Raw genomic sequence first — 22,376 nt, 5'->3', positions numbered from 1 at the left:
GGGGAAGAGAATATTTGCTTAATAAATGGTGCTGGCAATACTGGATATCCATTTGCAGAAAAATGAAACAAGATCTGTACCTCACACCATACACAAAAACTAACTCTAGATGGATCAAAGACTTCAATGTGAAACCTAAAACTATAGAGTTCCTCAAGGACAAACTAGGGGCAATGTTAGGGGCCCTAATATATGGCATAAATAGACTATCAAGCATAACCCAAAATAAACAAATAGCAGAAGTGAAACTAGATGAATGGAATCTTCTAAAAATTAAATTTTTATGTACTTCCAAAGACTTCTCCAATGGAGTCAAAAAAGAACCTAAAGACTGGGAAAGACTATTCGGCAATGACATATCTGACAAGGGACTTATCTCTAGAATTTATAGAAAACTCCAACACCTCAATAACAAAAACACACATAATCCAATTAAAAAATGGGTAGAAGACATGAATAGACACTTCACCAAGGAGGACATTCAGGCGGCCAACAAGCATATGAAGAAATGTGCACGATCATTAGCCATTGTTGTTGTTGTTATGTGCCGTTGAGTCGGACCCGACTCATAGCAACCCTGCCTTGAGTTTCTGAGGCAGTATCACTATGGAAATAGATTGCCTCACCTTCCTTTCGAGGAGTGGCTGGTGGTTTGAACTGCCAGCCTTCTGGTTAGCAGTCAAGTGCCTTAGGCACTATGCTACCAGAACTCCTAAGAAAGAGACAGTCTGGTCTACGTGGCAGGGAGCGGCTAGTGGGTTTGAACCACCAGCCTTGTGCTTGGCAGGGAACTGCCTTAGGCCCAAGGCCATACTCTAGGCCCACTCATTAGCCATTAGAGAGATGCAAATCAAAACAACAATGAGATACCATCTTGCCCTGTTGTTGTTGTTAAGTGCCATCGAGTCATTTCCGACTCATAGCAACCCCATGCACAGCAGAACGAAACACTGCCCAATCCCGTGCCAGCCCCACAATCCCTGCTATACTTGAGCCCATCATTGCAGCCACCATATCAATCCATCTCCTTGAAGGCCTCCCCCTCTTTCATCGACCCTCCACCCTACCAAGCATGACATCCTTCTCCAGGGAATGGTCCCTTCTTACAACATGACCAAAATAGGTGAGACAAAATCTGGCCAATGGTTCTACATCTTGCCCTAGCAATAGCAAAGTTCAACAAGACAGAAAATAACAAATGCTGGTGAGGATGGGGAGAGATTGGACTCTGCTACACTGCTGGTGGAACTGTAAAATGGAACGACCACTGTGGAAAGCAGTATGGCGTCCTTACAAAGTTGGAAACAGAAATACCATTTGATCCTGCCATTGCATTACTAGGTATTTATCCTAAAAAAGTGAGAGCCATGAAAAGAACAGACATATATATGTACACCCATGTTCACTGCAGCACTATTTAAATAGCCAAAGGTGGAAACAACCTAGGTGTCCATCAGCTGAGGAATGGATGACCAAACTATGGTACATACAATGCTAAAGAACAATGTAGAATCTGCAAAACACTATATAACATGGATGAACTTGGAGGACATTATGCTGAGTGAAATAAGTCAATCACAGAAGGACAGGTGGTGTATTAGTCTGTTATCGTAAAAGTCAAGGAAAGGTTTATCTATAGAAGAAATTTTCTTTGTTGGTTACTAAGGAGGGGAGGGGAGGGAATGTTTGTATATAGATAGAGATAAATATTGATTTGGGTGAAGAGAAGGGCAATGTGAGTGATCAACATGGTGGCAATGAGGAAGAGGAAGACATAGAGAGGTACATGGGAGGTGCAGACAACAAAGATGAACCCTTTCGCACATACAGTACTGCATTGTCAGTGAAGGCAAACATGGGCATACATGTGGATAGATGGGTGAGCAGGATGAACTATTAGGTATGTCTATGCAGCAGGGAGTATACCCAAGACCATGTATAGTGTTGGAAGACAATGGTTCTACAAGTATATTTGTATGTTCTGTAAGAATTCCCAGGGGTATAGTGGAGCTGACAAGGGAAAAGGTTGTAGTCACTTCTTGGTCACAGCCAGCTACATAGAGGGAGTGAGTAGTTGAACCTGTGGGCTCAGGAGCATAGTCATAGGGCACATCAAGATCAACTGGCGTAACACTACACAAAACATTGTTCCACCTCCTACTTTGGCAAGTAGCGATGGGATTTTAAAAGCTTGCAAGCAGCCATCTAGATGCAATGATGGGTCTCTCCTCATCCAGAGCAAAGAAGAATGAAGAAAACCAAAGGTTCATGGAAACAATTGGTCCTCATGACCAGTACACCATGCGATCCACAGCCTATATGACTATGAGACCAGAAGAACTAGATGGTGCCCAGCTACAACTGTCAACCACTTGGAGGGGATCTATGTAGGAGATCCTGGATAGAGAGGGAGAACAATGTGGAACAAAACTCAAAATCATTTGAAAGAAAAAAAAAAGGGAAAATTGATGGCCCACCTAATAAGAAAAAAAAAAAAAAAAAAAAAAAAAAAAAAAAAAAAAAAAAAAAAAAAAAAAAAAAAGGGGGGGGGGGTACCAGGTTTGTTGGTCTGATAGAGCCTGGTGGAACCACTGAAGAAACTATGGTCCCTACCTGCCCTTCAGGTCTGGAACTGAGCCCATACCTGTGGCTTCCAGCCAAACAAAAAACAGGCATGAGTTGAACATGTATCTGAGATAGATACATTCCTTGGAAAAAACAATCATGGGAGAAAGAGGAGCTCTTTAAGTACAGGGAGACAGTTTAGGGAACAAGACTGCATGGAGGGATGGACACAGGGAAGAGGTAAATATCAGGAGGAAGTGGGAGGGGAGCTGTTGCACTGAGGTAAATTGTAGTCAATGTCATGAGACAACGTGTGTGTGAACTGTTGTACGGAAAGTGAATTTGCTCTGTAAACTTCCAACCAAATCACAATTAAAAAAAACAAATAAATAAATTCTTATGTGCATCGAAAGACTTCCTCAAAATGGTAAAAAGAGAACTTACAAATTGGGAGAAAATATTTGCCTATAACATATCTGATAAAGGACTTATCTCCAAAATCTAAAGAAAACTTCAACACCTCAACACCAAAAGACAAATAACCCAATTCACAAATGAGCAAAAGAGTTGAGCAGACACTTCACCAAAGATGATATACTGGTGACCAACAAACACATGAGAAACTGCTCAGGATCATTAGTCATCAGAGAGAAGCAAATCAAAACAACGATGAGTTATCATCTGATACCAGCAATAATAGCAAACTTCAACAGGACAGAAAATAATGCTGTCAAGGTTGCAGAAAGATTGGAACTCTTATGCTGGGATTGTAAAATGGTACAACCATTATGGCATACAGTATGGTGTTTCCTTATAAAACTGAAAATAGAAATACCATTTGACCCAGCAATTCCATTACTAGGAATATAGCCTAAAGAAGTGAAAGACAGCGCACGAACAGACATATGTACACCTATGTTCATCGCAGCACAATTCACTATAGCTAAGAGATGGAAACAACCTGAATGCCCATCAATGGATGAGTGGATAACCAAATTATGGTACATACACACAATGGAGTACTATGCTACATTAAAGAACAATGAGGGATACACGAACCATCTCACAATGTGGTTGAGCCTGGAGGACATTATACTGAGTGAAATGAGTCAATCGTGGAAGGACAAGTACCATATGAGCACATTACTATAAAAAGACAAAGAAGGGTGTGGTAGTTAAATTTGTATGTCAACCTGGCTGGGCCTGGTTGAGTGGCTGGCCAGCTGATGGTAGTTTAGGTATTCCCCATGATGAGACTGGCAGTCAACTCCACAGTGGGATCTACCACAAGCAGCTGAGTAGCTGCTTTTGGGATGTGGTCTGCTTCCTATATATAAGGAGAAGCCTTGGGATAGTCTCTAGCTTATGTCATGCTTGGACCCTGCATGTAGCCATGTCATTGTTCAGCATCCTGCCATGCTATGCCAACCTGGGGACTTACAACAGACTTGAATTGATAGCCTGCTGTGTGGTTTGGTAACATCAGGGCTATGCCGTTTTACTTGTCAACCTTGGACTTGGCAGCCTCAGCAGTCAGCAGCTGTCTGAGTGAAGAAAAGCCTCTAGCGCCAGTGGGCTGGGAGCTGGAGGCAGAGCTGAAGCCCAAGGCTGAGGGGCTTTCACCCAGCCGCTAGAGCCTGGCACTTTGAACTTGGACTTAAAGCCTCCAAATTGTAAGAGAATAAACTCCTGTTTGTTAAGACAATCCCATTTGTGGTATACTCCTGTCAGAGCGGCATTAGGTAGCCAGAACAAAGGGTTTGCTTGCATAAAGGGACTCACGTTCTAGGTTGCCAGGGTGAGGAGGGAAGGGGAGGGATTAATTCCAGGCTAGCTGGGGCCCACACACTAATGTGGGTAAGGGGAGGGATATATAGAAAGAGTCTGTGACCACCATGATAACATTAGGAAAAGGGAGGACACTAAATTGTGCACATAGGAGATAGGACAGATGCTAATACCAACCAATGTGCCCATAATACTGCGTTACCATTAACACTGAACACCAGGTTACAGATAAACATAAACACAAGACAGGATTAGATAGGGGTCAGTGAACAGGAGTGTCCTCCAGACCAAGGATAGATTCAGCACAGGGTAATGTTGCACAGATACCAGTGATACAAAATACCTGTAGTCCTTACAGAAACAATAGAAGACAGACACAGAGAAATCCTTCACAGACACCCAGAAACTATGGGAGAGAGATCCAACGGATCTACCGTCTCAGGACCATAGTACTGGAGGATACCAGACTCAATTGGCACAACAAAATACATAAAAGCCTTGTTCCTCATCCTACATTTGGTGAGTAGCAGCTGGGGTCTTAAAAGCTTCCAACCGGCCATCTAAGATGCATCTAATTGTCTCCTAACATTGTAAGCAAATAAGAATGCAAAAAAAAAGGGGGGCATTTGGAAGCAATCAGCCATAGGACACGAAGGCCCTCGAGACCAGAAGAACTAGATGGTGCCTGGCTACCAATGCCAACCACTCAGGAAAGGATCAAATCTGGAGATCCTGGATAGAACGGGAGGAAAAATGTGCAACAAAATTAAAAGCTCAATAATGACCAGAATTACTGGTGGGATGGAATCTAATAAGACCTCCAATACTATGGACCTGGAATACATTCTGCAACTGGAATAAAACTCACTCCCAGTGGCTGGCTCCCAGGCGAATAGTTACCAAGATGTACATGCAGACAACTCAACCCAAGGGATGCACCACATACTCTATGGATATACATCCCTTGGAGCAGTAGACCACAGGGCACCAGAGGGGCAACATTCACATGGAGGTAATACAAGACAGACAGGAGTGCATAACTATGAGAGGCATAGGGAGAGGGTTAATGGGCAGGGAGGGGAGGAGACTGGGTTAGGGTTGGATATGGTAAATGGGGAGTGAAACTAAATGTACATGTAACGTTGAATGTAAAACAAACTCTTAAAATAAAAAAATAAAAAAAGTTTGGCTGTTCAAACCCACCAGCCACTCCACAGAAGGAAGACTGGGTAATCTACTTCTGTAAAGATATACCACCTCAGAAACCCAAAGGAAGTTGCTGAGTTGGAATTGACTCGATGGCAGTGAGTTTGTTTGTTTTGTTTTATTATGGAATATACTAAAAATTCAGGTATAAATCTTTTAAGAGAACTAAGGATACACTCCCAATTTCATTATGTACAACAATCTCAATTTCCTAAGCTATTGTTTGCTTACAAAAGTACAATAACACTTTTTGTACAGAATTTGAGATTTATTGTCAGGATAAATGAGATAACATATGAAAATTATTTCCATTTAGATCATAAAGCACAGCAGAACTCTCTCCAAAGACATGTTCTTATAAACCCTTTTTAAATCCAAACAATCTGTTTTTAAGCCTATCATGTGTTAAGTAGTCTTTTCATTCCTTCTTGCCCATGATGGTGCTGTCAAACAATGCCCTTTGGAATGTATTATCTATTGTCTGCCTACCTCAACCAAAACTGAGATGAAAAGTCCTATTACAAAGTAAATTACCCCTGATGGCACAGAGGTAAATCACTGGCTGCTAACCAAGAGACTGACAGTTCAAATTTACCAGCTGCTCCATGGGAGAAAGATGTGGCAATCTGCTTCTATAAAGTTTTACAGCCTTGGAAACCCTATGGAACAGTTCTATTCTGTCCTAATAGGATTGCTATAAGTCAGAATCAACTCAATAGGAACAAGTTTTGGTATTACATAAGTATATTAACTTATAGAAACAAAATTTCAAAGACTGTTTCATCATATATAATTTATAGTATCATTAAAAACTACCTGGTAAAATGTATTTTTACACATTACCTTTGAGAAAAAATGTCCATGTTATAAAATTTTTTTTTTTTACTCTTATTAAATTACCTACTGAACAATATCAAACCATCTGTTGAGTATTCAATTTTTGTTTCCTTTTGTTTTGGCTCCATGGTCTAACAGTATCTGCTCTGTACTCTGTGCTATAACTCCTACAAGAGGCATTTATAATTCTTAGACATGAAGAGGAAATCATTATTAATGAGGCCATACACTTTACCTATAGTAATTTCTTAAAACTATAAAATCATTAAGAAACAGAAAAAGCCACTTACCATATAATCAATTCTGACTCACAGCAACTTCATGTGTGCAGAGTGAAACTGTTCCATAGAGTTTTCAAGGTTGTGACTTTTTGGAAACAGATCACAAGCCTTTTTTCTGAGGTACCTTTGGGTGAGTTCAAACCACTAATCTTTCAGTTATTAGTAATCCAGTGCTTTACCAGGAAGCTCTGGTGACGTAGTGCCTAAGGCATTTGACTGCTAACCAGAAGTCTGGTGGTTCAAATTCACCAGCCATTCCCCAGAAGGAAGGCTGTGCAATCTACTTCCATAGCGATACCACCTAGGAAACCCAAGGAGGGGTCACTATGAGTTGGACCTGACACAACAGCACTGAATGTCATTTGTTTTGGTTTTGTGCTTCACCAATTGCATCAAACAGGAAGTAACTGATCATATACATATATTTCATGTATAAGCATACTAAGTCTTAACTAAGGAGCTTTAGTTGTACAGTGCCTAAGGCATTTGACTGCTAACCAGAAGGTTGGTGATTCAAAACCACCAGCCATTCCATGGAAGGAAGATGGAGCAATCTACTTTGGTAAAGATTTACCACTTCGGAAACCCAATGAAGATTGCTATGTGCTGGAATTGACTTGATGGCAGTGGGTTTTTTAAGTCTTAACAATATTCAATATTTTGTTCAAAATCATCTGGCAAGTAAGTCGCTGAGTCAGAATTCAAATCTTGGTGCATCTGTTTTTAAAACCTACACTTCATACTGTATTATATTTCTTCACAAACAAAGATCTGTTCAGGAATTGAAAGAAACTTTGAAGTAAATTTATTCCCTCTAGGACTTCTCTAGACTTGGATCCACTTCAAATATAATAACTTATAATGAGCCAGTAGGTTTGAAGTGGCTAAGAGAGAGTGGTGGTTTGGAATGGCTGAGGAAGACCAGGAAGTGAACAGAGCAGTTTGGAACACCTAAGAGAGAAAAACTTGTCTGTCACTTTGTCCTACTGTGGTGGCCCGTGTGAGGCCAGAGGCTATGCCACCAGTGTTTCAAATGCCAGGAGGACTACCAATGGTGGACAGGTTTCAGTGGAACTTCCAAACTAAGAGAGACTTGGAAGATGGAAGAGACCATCCACTTCTCAAAGAATTGGCAGTGAAAACCTTATGCATTAACACTGAAACACTTTCTGCTATATTACTGGAAAACTTTATGAATAGACTTGAAACATTGTCCAATATAGTGCCAGAAGAAGAGCCCCTCAGGTCGAAAGGCACTCAAAATATGACTGGGGAAGACCCTTCTGTGAGTGGAGCCAACTTTAGTGATGTGGATAGAGCAAAACTTTTGTTACCTCCATTTGCTGACGTGGCACATCTTAAGATGAAAAGAAACAGCTGCAAATATCCATTAATAATCAGAACATGGAATGTAACAAGTATGAATCTAGGAAAATTGGAAGTTGTCCAAAATGAAATGGAATGCATAAAGATTGATATCCTAGGCATTAGTGAGCTGAAATGGACTGGTTTTGCCCATTTTGAATCAGACAATCACATGATCTACTATGCTAAGAAAAACAAATTGAAGAGGAATGATGTGGCATTCATAATCACAAAGAAAGTATCAAGATCTGTCCTGAAGTAAAATATTGTCAGTGATAGGATAATATCCACACACCCACAAGGAAGACAAGTTAATACCACTGTTATTCAAATTTACACACCAACCACCAAAGCCAAAGATGAGGAAATTGAAGATTTTTACCAACTTCTGCAGGCTGAAATTGACCAAACATGTAATCAAGCTATGTTGATTACCACTGTTGACTGGAATGCAAAAGTTGGAAACAAAGAAGAATCACCAGTAGTTGGAAAATATGGTCTTGAAATACAAAAATTGTAAACAAAGAAGAATCACTGGTAGTTGGGAAATATGGCCTTGATAATAGAAATAATGCTGGAGATCACATGATAGAATTTTGCAAGACCAAAGACTATTCATTGCAAATACTTTTTAAACAACACAAGCAGTGGCTATACACATGGACTTCGCCAGAGGGAGTACAAGGAATCAGATTGACTACATCGTCAAAAGAGGAAATGGAGAAGCTCAGTATCTTCAGCCAAAACAAGGCCAGGAGCTGACTGTGGAACAGACCATCAACTGCTCATTTGCAAGTTCAAGTTGAAGCTAAAGACAAAACAAGTCCACAAGAGCCAAAATATGACCTTGATTATATCCCTCCTGAATTTAGAGACTATCTAAAGAATAGATTTGATGCATTGAACACCAGTGATGAAAAACCAGAGGACTTGTGGGATGACATCAAGAACATCATCCATAAAGAAAGCAAAAGGTCATTAAAAAGACAAGAAAGGAAAAAAAGACCAAAATGGATGTCAGAAGAGACTCTGAAACTTGCCATTGAACAGAGAGTAGCTAAAGCAAATGGACAAAATAAATAAGCTGAACAGAAGATTTCAAAGAGCAGCTCAACAAGACAAAGTCAATTAGTACAATGAAATGTTCAAAGCCTTGGAGTTAGAAAACCAAAAGGGAAGAACACGCTTGGCTTTCTCAGGCTGAAAAAACTGAAGAAAAAATTTAAGCCTTGAATTGCAATATTGAAAGATTCTATGAGCAATATATTGAATAATGCAGGAAACATTTTAAAAAAAGAAAAAGAAAGGTGGAAGGAATACAGACTCACTATACCAAAAAGAACTGGTTGATGTTCATCCATTTTAGGAGATGGCATATTCTCAAGAACCAATGGTATTGAAGGAAGAAGTCGAAGCTGCACTAAAAAGAACTGGCGAAAAACAAGGCTCCAGGAATTGACGGAATACCTATTGAGACTTTTCAACAAACGGATGCCATGCTAGAGGCACTTCTTCCTATGTTTAGAGATTCAAAGACAGGCACCTGGCCAACTGAGTGGCCATATTTGTACCCATTCCAAAGAAAGGTGATCCGACAGAATGTGGAAATTATAGAACAATATCATTAATAAATATCACATGCAAATAAAATCTTGCTGAAGTTAATTCAAAAATGATTGCAGCAGTATATTGACAGAGGAATTTCCATAAATGCAAGTTGGACTCACAAGAGGATGTGGAATGAGGGATATCATAGCTGATGTCAGATAGATCTTGGCTGTAGGCAAAGAATACCAGAAAGATGCTTACTTGTGTTTTATTGCATTCAATTGTGTGGATCGTAACACATTATGGATAATATTGAGAAGAATGGGAATTCCAGAACACTTCATTGTACTCATGAGGAACCTGCACATAGACCAGGAGGCTGTCATTCAAACGGGACAAGGGGATACTGCATGGTTTAAAATCAAGAAAGGAGTGTGTCAGGGTTGTATCCTTTCACCACACTTACTCAATCTGTATACTGAGCAAATAATCTGAGAAGCTGGAGTATATGAAGAAGAACACAGCATCAGTATATTGGAGAAAGACTCATTAACAACCTGTGATATGCAGATGACACAACTTCACTTCCTGGACGTGAGGATGACTTGAAGCACTTACTGATGAAGACTAGACTTCAGTCTGCACTATGGATTACATCTCAATATAAAGAAAACAAAAATCCATACAACTGTACCAATAAGCAGCATCACAACAAATGGAGAAAAGACTGAAGTTGTTAAATATTTCATATTACTTTGTACCTCAGTCAACACCAATGGAAGCAGCAGTCCAGACATCAGAAGATGTATTGCACTGGGAAAATCTGCTGCAAAAGACCTCTTACAAGTGCTGAAGAGCAAAGATGTCTCCTTGAAGACTAAGGTGTGCCTAACCCAAGCCATGGTATTTTCAGTCACCTCATATGCATGTGAGGAGCTCTGGTAGTGCCTAAGGCATGTGACTGCTAACCAGAAGGCTGGCGGTTCAAACCTACCAGTCTCTCCTTGGGAGGAAGGTTGGGCAATCTACTTCCATAGTGATACCACCTCGGAAACCCAAGGAGAGGCGCTATGAGTCAAGTCTGACTCAATGGCACATAACAACAACAACAACACATGCATGTGAGAGCTGGACAACGAATTAGAAAGACTGAAGAAGAGTTGATGCTTTTGAGTTGTGGTGTTGGTGATGAATATTGAAAGTACCATGGACTGCTAAAAGAACTAACAAATCTGTACTGGAAGAAGTACAGCCAGAATGCTTCTTGGAAGCGAGAATGTTGTCAGAAGGGACCATTCCCTAGAGAAGGACATCATGCTTGGTAAAGTGGAGGATCAATGAAAAAGAGGAAGGCACTCAACAAGATGGATTGACACAGTGGCTGCAATGATGGGCTCAAGTATAGCAGGGATCGGGAGGCTGGCACAGGACTGGGCAGTGTTTCGTTCTGTTGTACATAAGGTCACTATGAGTCAGAGATGACTCGATGGCACCTAACAACAACAATGATAAAAATTCATAATAACAATAAAAAAAATGTTTTCAAGTTAATTCGAACTCACAGCCAATCTGTATTTAGCTCTTTCTATGTCCTGGGCATTGTGCAAAGCACTGCATAATATTATTTCATTCAATCTTCTCAATAGCCCTATAGTGTAAATGTTATTATTATCCCCACTTGCATACAGTTGAGGTAACTTAGACCAGTTAGGTAATTTGCAAAATGTCAAAAATAAGAGAAAATATTTCATGCTAAACAGCTTGATCTAAATTGTACTCTTACCCATTGGGCCACCAGAGCTAACATATTACCAAGTGGATTCCTCTTTTCTTCTCCAAGAACAAAAGTGAGTTTCCATACTATGGCATACTCAACCACAATGTTTTCCCAAGATCTCTCCCTCCTCGGTACAATACACAGGCAGTTGGTTGTTTCCCTGCTTACAATATTGAAATTCTGAAGAAAATCATTCTCTTTTCCCTTTTACTGTATGGAGACCAAAGTTATTCATTTTCTCCTCCAAATATTTATGGTTATATGCACTATAAATGAATTAAAATTTAATACTTAAATAATAATATTTATTAAATGAATGAATAAAACTAAATTCTAAAAATTTATTTTAAATCATTTACCCTCCCTGTATCACACTGAGAGCCACTTCGGACCACCATCGGATCTGGAACTGACACATGGAATCTGAAGTCCATAGTTATACATAAAGCATTTCGCACAAAAGCATAAATCACAGCAACATCTTCTTTATGGAAAGGAATTCGAGTAGGGTAGGTACAAATTAATCTTCCACATATAAGATCACTGCAAACATAAAAAAAAATCTGATTACTGTATTTTAGGCATTTATTAGAATGCTTTAGATTTTATTTCTTTGACAAAAAAGAATGATTCCCCTAGTTATGGTGATGCATGTAAAGTGAACGTAATGCTTTAATGTTAACATTTAAAGTAAAATCTAAAAGAAAATATAAAGTCACTGATCCAAGTTCAGTGGTACTGAGAGTCGTTTATTCACTGTGCAGATGATATATTTACTGTTAAATAATCTATTCAATTAATCTTTTTCTGAACATATACTCTGTAGAGGGATGAATAAGTGTGACTCCTATGCTCAAACATCTTACAGTTTAATACTAAGCTTAATACAAATCTCATATAAGTGCTACAAATGAAATGAAATTAACAAATCCCTGTGGAAATTTAAGATGAGGACATATTCTAATTTACCAGTTAGGAAAAACTTAATAAACAAAATGCCACCTGAATCTATGCTGACATGTTGATAGATTTTCAACAGGCATGGTAAAGTATTTCTAAACAAAAGAAATATCCTAAGAAAGACCAAGAAATTACCAAACTAACCGATATGTTTACTAGTTTACAAATTCCATAGGTACAAGGGCCATGTATGTTTTACTAACAAGTAACTAGTTCAGTTTCTTAATAAATATTTAATATAAACAAATTACCAAAATATCAAATAGCTGACTCTTCAGATGCAAGGGGAACTGAACTTCACTGTATAGACACTGGGCCGTCTTCAGCTTGGGCAAGCAACCAAATGGATGGTGATACTATTTTTATAAATGAAAAATGAGCAGGCTTTGAGATGAAAGGGGCACTGGATATTATGAGTTTCCATTTTGGACAGGATTGTTGTTGTTGTTGTTATGTGCCGTCGAGTTATAGCGACCCCTCCTTGGGTTTCCGAGGCAGTATCACTACAGAAGTAGGATTGCTCAACCTCCCTTCCGAGGAGTGGCTGGTGGGTTTGAACTGCCAGCCATCTGGTTAGCAGGCAAGTGTCTTAGCCACTATGCTACCAGAGCTCCTTGGACAGGATTAAGGTGCCTAATTATCACCTACACAGAACTGTTTAAAAAGGAGATAGAAATTTTACCCTGTAGCACAGGAAAGATGTCAGGGATGGAGATTTTGATTTGAAATTCACCATACACATGTGAAGGCTGTTGTGGTAGTTCATTTTGTGTGTCAACTTGGCTAGGCCTGGTTGAATGGCCGGGCAGCTGGATGTAGTTATTCCCCATGATAAGACTGGTAATCAACTCCATGGTGGAATCTACTGTGAGCAGCTGAGTAGCTGCCTTTGGGATGTGGTCTGCTTCCTGTATATAAGGAGAAGCTTTGAGAATGGTCTCTAGTCTATAGCATGCTTGGACCCTGCATGTAGCCATGTCGTTGTTCAGCAGCCCGCCATGCTCTGCCAACCTTGGGACTTTCAATGGACTTGAATGAATGACCTGCCGTGTGGTTTGGTAACATTGGGACTGTGCCATTTTATTTGTTGGACTTGGGCTTGTTAGCCTCAGCAGCCACTAGCTGTCTGAGTAAAGAGATGCCTCTAGCTTCAGTGGGCCGGGAGCAAGAGGCAGAGCTGAAGCCCAAGGTCGAGGGGCTTTCACACAGCCCCTAGAGCCTGGAACTTTGAACTTCGACTTAAAGCCTCCAAGTTGTGAGAGAATAAACTCCTGTTTGTTAACGCCATCCCATTTGTGGTATATTTTCTGTCAGAGTGGCACTAGGTAACTAGAAGAGCTCTCATGCTTGGTAAAGTAGAGGGTGAGTGAAAAAGGGGAAGACCCTCAACAAGATGGATTGACACTGTGTCTGTGACAATGGCATCCAGTATAGCAAGGATTTGGGTGGGGCACAAGACTAGGCAGTGTTTCGTTCTGTTGTACATGGGGTTGCTGTGAGTTGCAGCCAACTTAACAGCATCTAACAACAACAAAACCACATACATGTGATACTTGAAGCCACTGGAGTAAATGACATACTAAAGAGGGAGAGAAAAAGAACTAAAAAAATAGAAGTATCTTTCATATTTGTATAACATACCTCCATGGACAAGGTTCATATCCATATACATTGCCATACCCACAGTTCCCAAACCTGTCACGTTGAGGTTGGATTTCTTCATAGCAGGCAAATGGTGCATTTCTTGAACCTGTCAAAGTTAGAAATGTATTTGGATCAAACACTCTTTCATTTGCCTCCATTTCTTCACATATTATATGTTTCCTTTGCCTTTTTCTCCATTATTACCTAATTCAAAAAGTTTCCAAGTGAGGTTATTAAAAAAAAAAAAAGTAAAGTAAAAGGCAATGCTCATGGATATTCCATTTTCCTCATTTTCAATGATTTCCATCAAAAATGATAACATGGGGACGCCTATTATAGAAGCATAAATCATGAGATGGCTCTGTGATAAAATGCAATAGAGAGGTAACACAAGAAAACATACTTGTTCACTTAGATTCTGAGTGGGAACTCATAAAAAGCCAGGTCTGTAATACTTTACTGAAGAAATGTCATTGCATCCTCAGGAAATCTAAATTGAAGGGACAAACCTACCAACCTATATATTTACCTATCTCTTCCATTACTGTAATAGTTTTTGTTACTGTGTAAAAAATTACCACATACTTAGTGGCTTAAAACAACATCTATTTATAATGTAACAATTTCTATAACTTAGAAGTCCAGCAAGGCATAGGTGGATTCTCTGCTCTGAAACTCATAGGGTAAAATCGAGTGTTGACTAGGGTCACAGCCATTTCTGAAGTTGCAATCCTCTTCTGAGCTCACTTGTTAGTATAATTCAGGTTTTTTTAGTTGTTGGGTCTAAGGTACCCACTCTATTGATAGCTGTCTACCAGGGGTTGCTCTCAGCAACTAGAGACTGACCTCAAGTCCTAAGCATATGGTCCTCTCACAGCATGGCAACTTACTTCTTCAAACTCAGCAAGAATGTCTCTGACTTCTCCCATCTTTTAAGGGCTCAAATAATTAGGTCAGACCCACCCAGAATGATCTCCCTTTTGATTACCTCAAAATCAACTGATTATGGATATTAATTACATCTTTAAAATTCCTCACCTTTACTAAGTAATTTTATTACAGCAATGATATTCCATCATAGTTAACAGCTCTTTCTTCCCCAATTCAAGGAGAGGGGATTATCCAAGGCATGTACACCAGCAGAATCTTGGGAGGTATCTAAGAATTCTGCCTAGCACAATTGTCACCTCAAAAACAAGCCTCTCTAAACTTAACTGTCTCATCTACAAAGGTACATAATAATATTTACCACATTGGATCGTTATGATAATTGATTATGATGATGTTTATATACTCACTGTCAATTCCCATCTAATCCATATCCCATGAGTTCTGGTGGTGCTGTGGTTAAAGCTGCTAATCTAAAAGATCAGCAGTTCGAACTCACTAGCTGCTCTGTAGGAGAAAGATGAAGCAGTCTGCTTCCGTAAAGATTTACAACCTTGGAAACACCTATAGGGCAGTTCTACTCCATTCTATAGGTTGCTATGACTTGGAATTGACTCAAAGGCTTTTGGTTTCCATCTCCCTTTTAACATCAGGAGGGTTCCTCCTGTTTACATTCTTCTTCCATGACTTATATGTTTTCCTTTCCATGATTCTTTTTAATTCTTCACCTATCCGTAATTCTCTTTCTGCCATCTCTAAACATTGGTTCAGCAAAGAAGCTAGTATAGATACCAAGAAGATAGGCAATGTTAGTTGTGTGTGCTCACAATGTTTTACCAGTTCAATCATGAATCAGAGACACCATATAAGGAATGCCAATGCAAAGCGTGTTGAACACCAATAGACTATGCAGGGAAAATCAAAATTTGAGGATCTACTGTACAAAAATATGTTTAGTCAAAGAATAATCAAATGAATTCTGCTGAAAGTAATGCTCTTCATCCAGTCCACTTGTTATTAATCCATCAACAGTATCTAGAAGTACCACTGAGCTCCTATACTTAATTTCCCCCTACAAAACCCACTCTCACTAGTATTAGGGTCTCACTTTCTTCCATATCAATTTTGGCTTTCCAAGGGGAGATGTTATTATTTGCTATTAAGTTAGCTCCGATTCATGGGAAGCTTATGTATAACACAACAAAATGTTGCCCAGGCCTGCACCATCTTCATGATCTTTGGTGTTTAAAGTCCATTGTTGCCACTATTGTTTCAATCTACCTCATTGAAGGTTTCCCCATGTCCACAATTTTACCATGTAATTGACTCGATGGCAACTGACAACTACTTTAGCAACATGATGTCCTTTTCTAGCAAATGCTCTTTCCTGAGGATGTGTCCAAAGTAAACAGCACCAAGTCTCACTATCCTTGCTTCTAAGGGGCATTCTGGTTGTATTTTTTTAAGACTGATCTCTTGATTTTCTAGAAGTTCACTACATAGTCAATATTCCTTGCCATCACTACAATTCAAAACATCAATTATTTTATCTTCTTTTTTCATTGTCCAGCTATCGCATGCATATGAGGCTACTGAAAAGAGAAGGATTTGGTTCAAGCTCACCTTAAGCCATCAAAGTGACATTTTCTATTTAAAACTTTGTTGTTGTTGTTGTTGTTAGATGCCATCAAGACAGCTCTCAGTCGTAGTACAACAGAACAAAACACTGCCCAGTCCTGCTCCATCCTCACAATCCTTGCTATACTTGAGCCCATTATTGCAGCCACTGTGTCAATACATCTTGTGGAGAGTCTTACCCGTTTTCTCTGACCCTCTATATCACACACCACATAATATCCTTCTCCAGGGAATGGTCCCTTCTGAGAACATGACCAAAGTAGGTGAGATGAAGTCTAGGCATTTTCACTTTCCTGTAGCTTTATAGCTGCATTTCTTCCAGGATAGATTTGTTCATTCTTCTGGCAATCCATGGTATTTTCAGTTTTCTTTGCAACAGCACAATTCAAAGGCCTTCCTTATTCACTGTCCAGCTTTCACATGGATATGAGGTGATTGAAAATATCATGGTTTGGGTCAGTATACGTTACTCTTCAAAGTAACATCTTTGATCCTTAACACTTTGTTGTTGTTATTGTTGTTATGCGCTGTCAAGTCAGCTCCGACTTATAGCAACTCTGTGTACAACACAATGAAACACTGTCTGATCCTGTGCCAGCCTCATAATCTTTGTTATGCCTGAGCCCATCGTTGCAGTCACTCTGTCAGTCCATCTCATTGAGTGCCTTCCCCTTTTTTGTTGACCCTCCACTTTACAAAGCATGGTGTCTTTCCCCAGGGAATGGTTCCTTCTGACAACAGGATGAACATAGTTGAGACAAAGTCAGGCCATTGTCACTTCCAAGGAGTGCTCTGGCTACACTTCTTCCAGGGCAAGATTTATTCATTCTTTTAGCAGTCCATGGTACTTTCAGTATTCTTTGTCAATGCCACAACTCAAAAGCATCAACTCTTCTTTGGTCTTCCTTGTTCATTGTTCATCTCTCACATGTATATGAGGATTGGGTTAGGCACACCTTAGTCTTCAAGGAGGTGTCTTTGCACTTCAGCACTTGAAAGAAGTCTTCTGCAGCAGATTTGCCCAGTGCAGTATGTCGTGTGATGTCTTGATTGCTGCTTCCATTAGTGTTGACTGTGGGACAAAGTAATATGAAATCTTTAACAACTTCAATCTTTTCTCCATTTATTGTAATGATGCTTATTGGTCCAGTTGTGAGGATTTTCATTTTCTTTATGTTGAGATGTAATCCATACTGCAGCCTGAAGTCTTTAATTTTCATCAAAAGTGCTTCAAGTCATCCTCACTTACAGCAAGCAAAGTTGTGTTGTCTGCATATCGCAGGTTGTTAGCAAGTCTTCCTCCAATCCTGATGCCATGCTCTTCATAATATAGTCCAGCTTCTCAGATTACTTGTTCAGCATACAGATTGAATAAATATGGTGAAAGGATACAACTCTGATGCACTCCATTCCTAATTTTCAACCATGTAGTATCCCTTTGTTCTGTTTGAACAACAGCCTCCTGGTCTATGTACAGGTTCCTCATGAGCACAATCAAGTGTTCTGGAATTCCCATTATTCTCAATATTACCCATAATTTGTTTTGATCCACCCAAGCAAAGGTTTTTGCTTAGTCAATAAAACACAAGTAAACATCTCAGTTATTCTTTGCTTTCAGCCAAGATCCATCTGACATCAGCAATAATATCCTTCATTCCATGTCCTCTTCTGAATACAGCTTGCATTTCTCAAAAGTTCTGTCAATATACTGCTGCAACCATTTTTTAATTATCTTCAGTAAGATTTTACTTGCATGTGACATTAATGATATTGTTCAATAATTTCCACATTCTGTGGGATCACCTTTCTTTGTAATGGGTATAAATATGGATCTCTTCCAGTCAGTTGGCCAGGTAGCTGTCTTCCAATTTCTTGGCATAGACAAGCTAGTGCCTCCAGTGTGGCATCTGTTTGTTGAAATATCTCAATAGGTATTCTATCAATACCTGGGGCCTTGTTTTTTGCAGCTTCTTTCAGTACAGCTTTGACTTCTTCCTTCAATACCATTTGTTCTTGATCATATACCACCTCCTGAAATGGATGAACATTGACCAATTCTTTTTGGTACCCATCCTTTTTGTGTATTTCTTCCATCTTCTTTTGATGTTTACTGAATCATTCAATATATTGCCCATAGAATCTTTCAATATTGCAACTCAGAGCTTTTATTTTTTTATTCAGTTCTTTAAGCTTGAGAAATGCTGAGCATGTTCTTCTCTTTTGGTTTTCTAACCCCAAGTCTTTGCACATTTCATTTTAATAAATGACTTTGTGTTGTCGAGATGCTCTTTGATATTTTCTGTTCGGCTCTTTTATCTTGTCATTTCTTCCATTTGCTTTAACTACTTTCTGCTCAAGGGCAAGTTTCAGAGTATCTTCTGATATCTATTTTGGTCTTTTCTTCCTTTTCTGGCTTTTTAATAACTTTTTGCTTTCTTCATAAATGATTTTCTTGATGTCATCCCACAATTCCTCTGGTTTTCAGTCAGTGGTGTTCAGTGCATCACATCTATTCTTTAGATGGTCTCTAAATTCAGGAAGGATATAGTGAAGGTCATATTTTGGCTCTCATGGACTTGTTTTAATTGTCTTCAGCTTCATCTTGAACTTGCATATGAACAATTGGTGGTGTTTTCCACAGTCAGCTCCTCATCTTCTTTTGTCTGAAGATATTGAGCTTCTCCATTGCCTCTTTCCACAGATGTGATCGATCTGGTTTCTGTGTATTCCATCCGGAGAAGTCCACATGTATAGCCATCATTTGTATTGTTGAAAAAAAGGTATCTGCAATGAGTAAATCACTGGTCTTGCAAAATTCTATCATGCAATCTCCAGTGTTATTTCTATCATCAGGTCCATATTTTCCAACTACTGGTGATTTTTGTTTCCAACTTTTGCATTTCAATCAACAGTGATAACACATTAATTGCATGTTTGGTCAATTTAAGACTGCAGAAGTTGGTAAAAAAATCTTCAATTTCCTCATCTTTGGCTTTGGTTGTTGGTTTGTAAATTTGAATAATAGTAGTATTAGTTGATCCTCCTTGTAGGCATATGGATATTATTCTATCACTGACAGCATTGTACTTCAGTAAAGATCTTGATACATTCTCTGTGATGATGAATGCCACACCATTCCTCTTCAATTTGTCATTCCCAGCATAATTGATCATATGATTGTCTGACTCAAATGGCCAAAACCAGTCCATTTCAGCTTACTAATGCCTAAGATATTGATCTTTATGTGTTCCATTTCATTTTTGGCAACTTCAATTTTTCCTAGATCCATATTTCATACATTCCATGTACTGATTATTAATTGACATTTGTAGCTGTTCTCTTCTTGAGATGTACCACATCAGCAAATGGAGCTCCCAAAAGCTTTATTCTATCCACATCATTAAGGGTGGCTCTACTCCAAGGAGACAGCTCTTTCCCAGTCATATTTTGAGCACCTTCCAACCTGAGGTGCTCATCTTCTGGCACTATATAGGACAATGTTTCAGGGTTATTCATGAAGTTTTCCAGTAATATATCAGACAGTGTTTCATTGCAATTCATAAGGTTTTTATTGGACAATTCTTTGAGAAATGGATGGTCACTCTTCTTCCAAGTCTGACTTAGTCTGGAAGCTCTGCTGAAACTTGTCTACCATGAGTGGCCTTACTGGTATTTGAAATACCAGCAGCACTGCCTCCAGCTTCACAGCAACACACAAGCCACCACAGTATGACAAAGTGACAGACCAGTGGTGGCCTTAACACCTTAAAGATATTTTTTTTTCAGCACATTTTCCCAGTGCAATATGACATCTTATTTCTTGACTGCTGCTTCCAAGTGTGTTCATTGTTGATCCAAATGAAATGAAATCCCTGACAACGTCAATCTTTTCTCCATTTGTTGCGATGTTGCTTATTGCTCCAGATGTGAGGATTTTTGTCTCCTTTATGTTGAGGTATAATCCATACTGAAGACTGTTACATGCTTCAAGTCTTCTTCAGTTTCAGCAAGCAAGGCTGTATCATCTGCATATTGCAGGTGGTTAATGAGTCTTCCTCCAATCCTGATGTCATGTTCTTCTTCTCAGCATGCAGACTGAATAAATATGGTGAAAGAATACAACCCTGATGCACAACCTTCCTGATTTTAAACCATGCAGTATCCCCTTGTTCTGTTCAAATAACAGCCTCCTGGTTTGTATACAATTTCCTCATGAGCACAAGTAAGTGTTCTGGAATTCCCATTCTTTGTAATGTTATCCATAATTTGTTTTGATCTACACAATCAAATGCCTTTGTATAGTCAACAAAACACAGGTAATCATCTTTCTGTTATTCTTTGTTTTCATCCGAGATGCATCTGACATCAGCAATAATATCCCTCATTCCACATCCTCTTACTAACCTGGCTTGAATTTCTAGAAGTTCTCTGTCAATATTCTGTTGTAACTGTTATCTAATTATCTTCAGCAAGATTTTACTTGGTTGTGACATTGATGATATTGCCTAATTATTTCCACATTCTATTGGATCCCTTTCTTTTGGAATGGGCACAGATATCAATCTCTTTCAGTTGGTTGGCCAGGTAGCTGTCTTCCAAATCTCTTGGCATAAACGAGTTAGCACTTCCTGCACTGCATCTGTTTGTTGAAACATGTCACTGGGTATTCCATCAATTCCTGAAGCCTTGTATTTGGCCAATTCCTTTAATGTAGCTTGTGTTTCTTTCCTCAATACCATTGATTCTTGATATTTTGCTTCCTCCTGAAATAGCTGAATGTTGACCAATTCTTTTTTGTACAGTGACTCTGTGTATTCCTTCTATCTTCTTTTAATGTTTCCTGCATCATTCAATATTTTTCCCATAAACTCACTGCTGTTGAGTCAGATCCAACTCATAGCAACCCCTCCTTGGGTTTCCAAGGCAGTGTCACTACAGAAGTAGATTGCCCAACCTTCCTTTCAAGGAGTAGCTGGTGGGTTTGAACCGCTGACCTTCTGATTACCAGGCAAATGCCTTAGGCACTATGCTACCAGAGCTCCTATTTTGTCCATAGAATCCTTCAGTATTGCAACTCGAGGCTTGAATTTTTTTCTTCAGCTCTTTCAGCTTGAGAAAAACTGAAAATGTTCTCCTCTTTTCATTTTCCAACTCCAGGTCTTTGAGCATTTCATTATAATGCTTTGTCCTCTCGAGTTGCCCTTTCAAATGTTCTGATCAACTCTTTTATTTCATTATTTCTTCCATTTGCTTAGCTGCTCTCCAATCAACTGCAAGTTTGAGAGTCTCTTTTGACATTGTTCATGTCTTTTCTTCCTTTCCTCTCATCTTAATGATTGTTTGCTTTCTTCATGTATGATGACCTTAATGGCATACCACAACTTGCCTGGTTTTTGATCATTGGTGTTCAATGCATCAAATCTATTCTTCAGATAGTTTCTAAATTCAGGTAAATATAATGAAGGTCCAATGAGCAGCATCACAATAAATGGAGAGAAGATTGAGGGTGTCAAGGAATTCACGTTGCTTGGTTCTACAATCGATGCCAATGAAAGCAGCAGTCAGGACATTAGACGATGTGTTGATAATTTGCTTCCTCCTGAAATAGCTGAATGTTGACCAATTCTTTTTTGTACAGTGACTCTGTGTATTCCTTCTATGTTCTTTTGATGTTTCCTGCATCATTCAATATTTTGCCCATAAACTCACTGCTGTTGAGTCAGATCCAACTCATAGCTTCTGTAGAAATAATGCTGGAACTCGTATGGTAGAATTTTGCAAGACCAACGACTTGTTTATTGCAAACACCTTTTTTCAACAACACAAACAGAGGCTGTACACGTGGACTTCACCAGATGGAACACACAGGAATCAGATTG

At 39.2% G+C, this 22,376-nt stretch overlaps 1 protein-coding gene across 1 annotated transcript in view; it reads right to left on the bottom strand.

The window, feature by feature from the left end:
• The window catches only part of ADAM32 (ADAM metallopeptidase domain 32), a 448,014-nt gene that overhangs the window by 25,897 nt on the left and 399,741 nt on the right, over positions 1 to 22,376 (bottom strand). Inside the window, exons 15-16 of the mRNA XM_007935060.1 lie at positions 13,969 to 14,077; positions 11,727 to 11,910 (exon numbers count right to left, since the gene is read on the bottom strand). Coding sequence (XP_007933251.1) covers positions 11,727 to 11,910; positions 13,969 to 14,077 — 293 coding nt within the window. The remainder of the gene's footprint in view (positions 1 to 11,726; positions 11,911 to 13,968; positions 14,078 to 22,376) is intronic.

This window comes from Orycteropus afer, unplaced genomic scaffold (genome assembly GCF_000298275.1).
Source record: "Orycteropus afer afer isolate SDZICR_OR568_19922 unplaced genomic scaffold, OryAfe1.0 scaffold00024, whole genome shotgun sequence".
Classification (NCBI taxonomy): Eukaryota; Metazoa; Chordata; class Mammalia; order Tubulidentata; family Orycteropodidae; genus Orycteropus; species Orycteropus afer.
The sequence above is the reverse complement of the archived record's forward strand: the minus strand, read 5'-3'. Positions and strand labels throughout refer to the sequence as shown.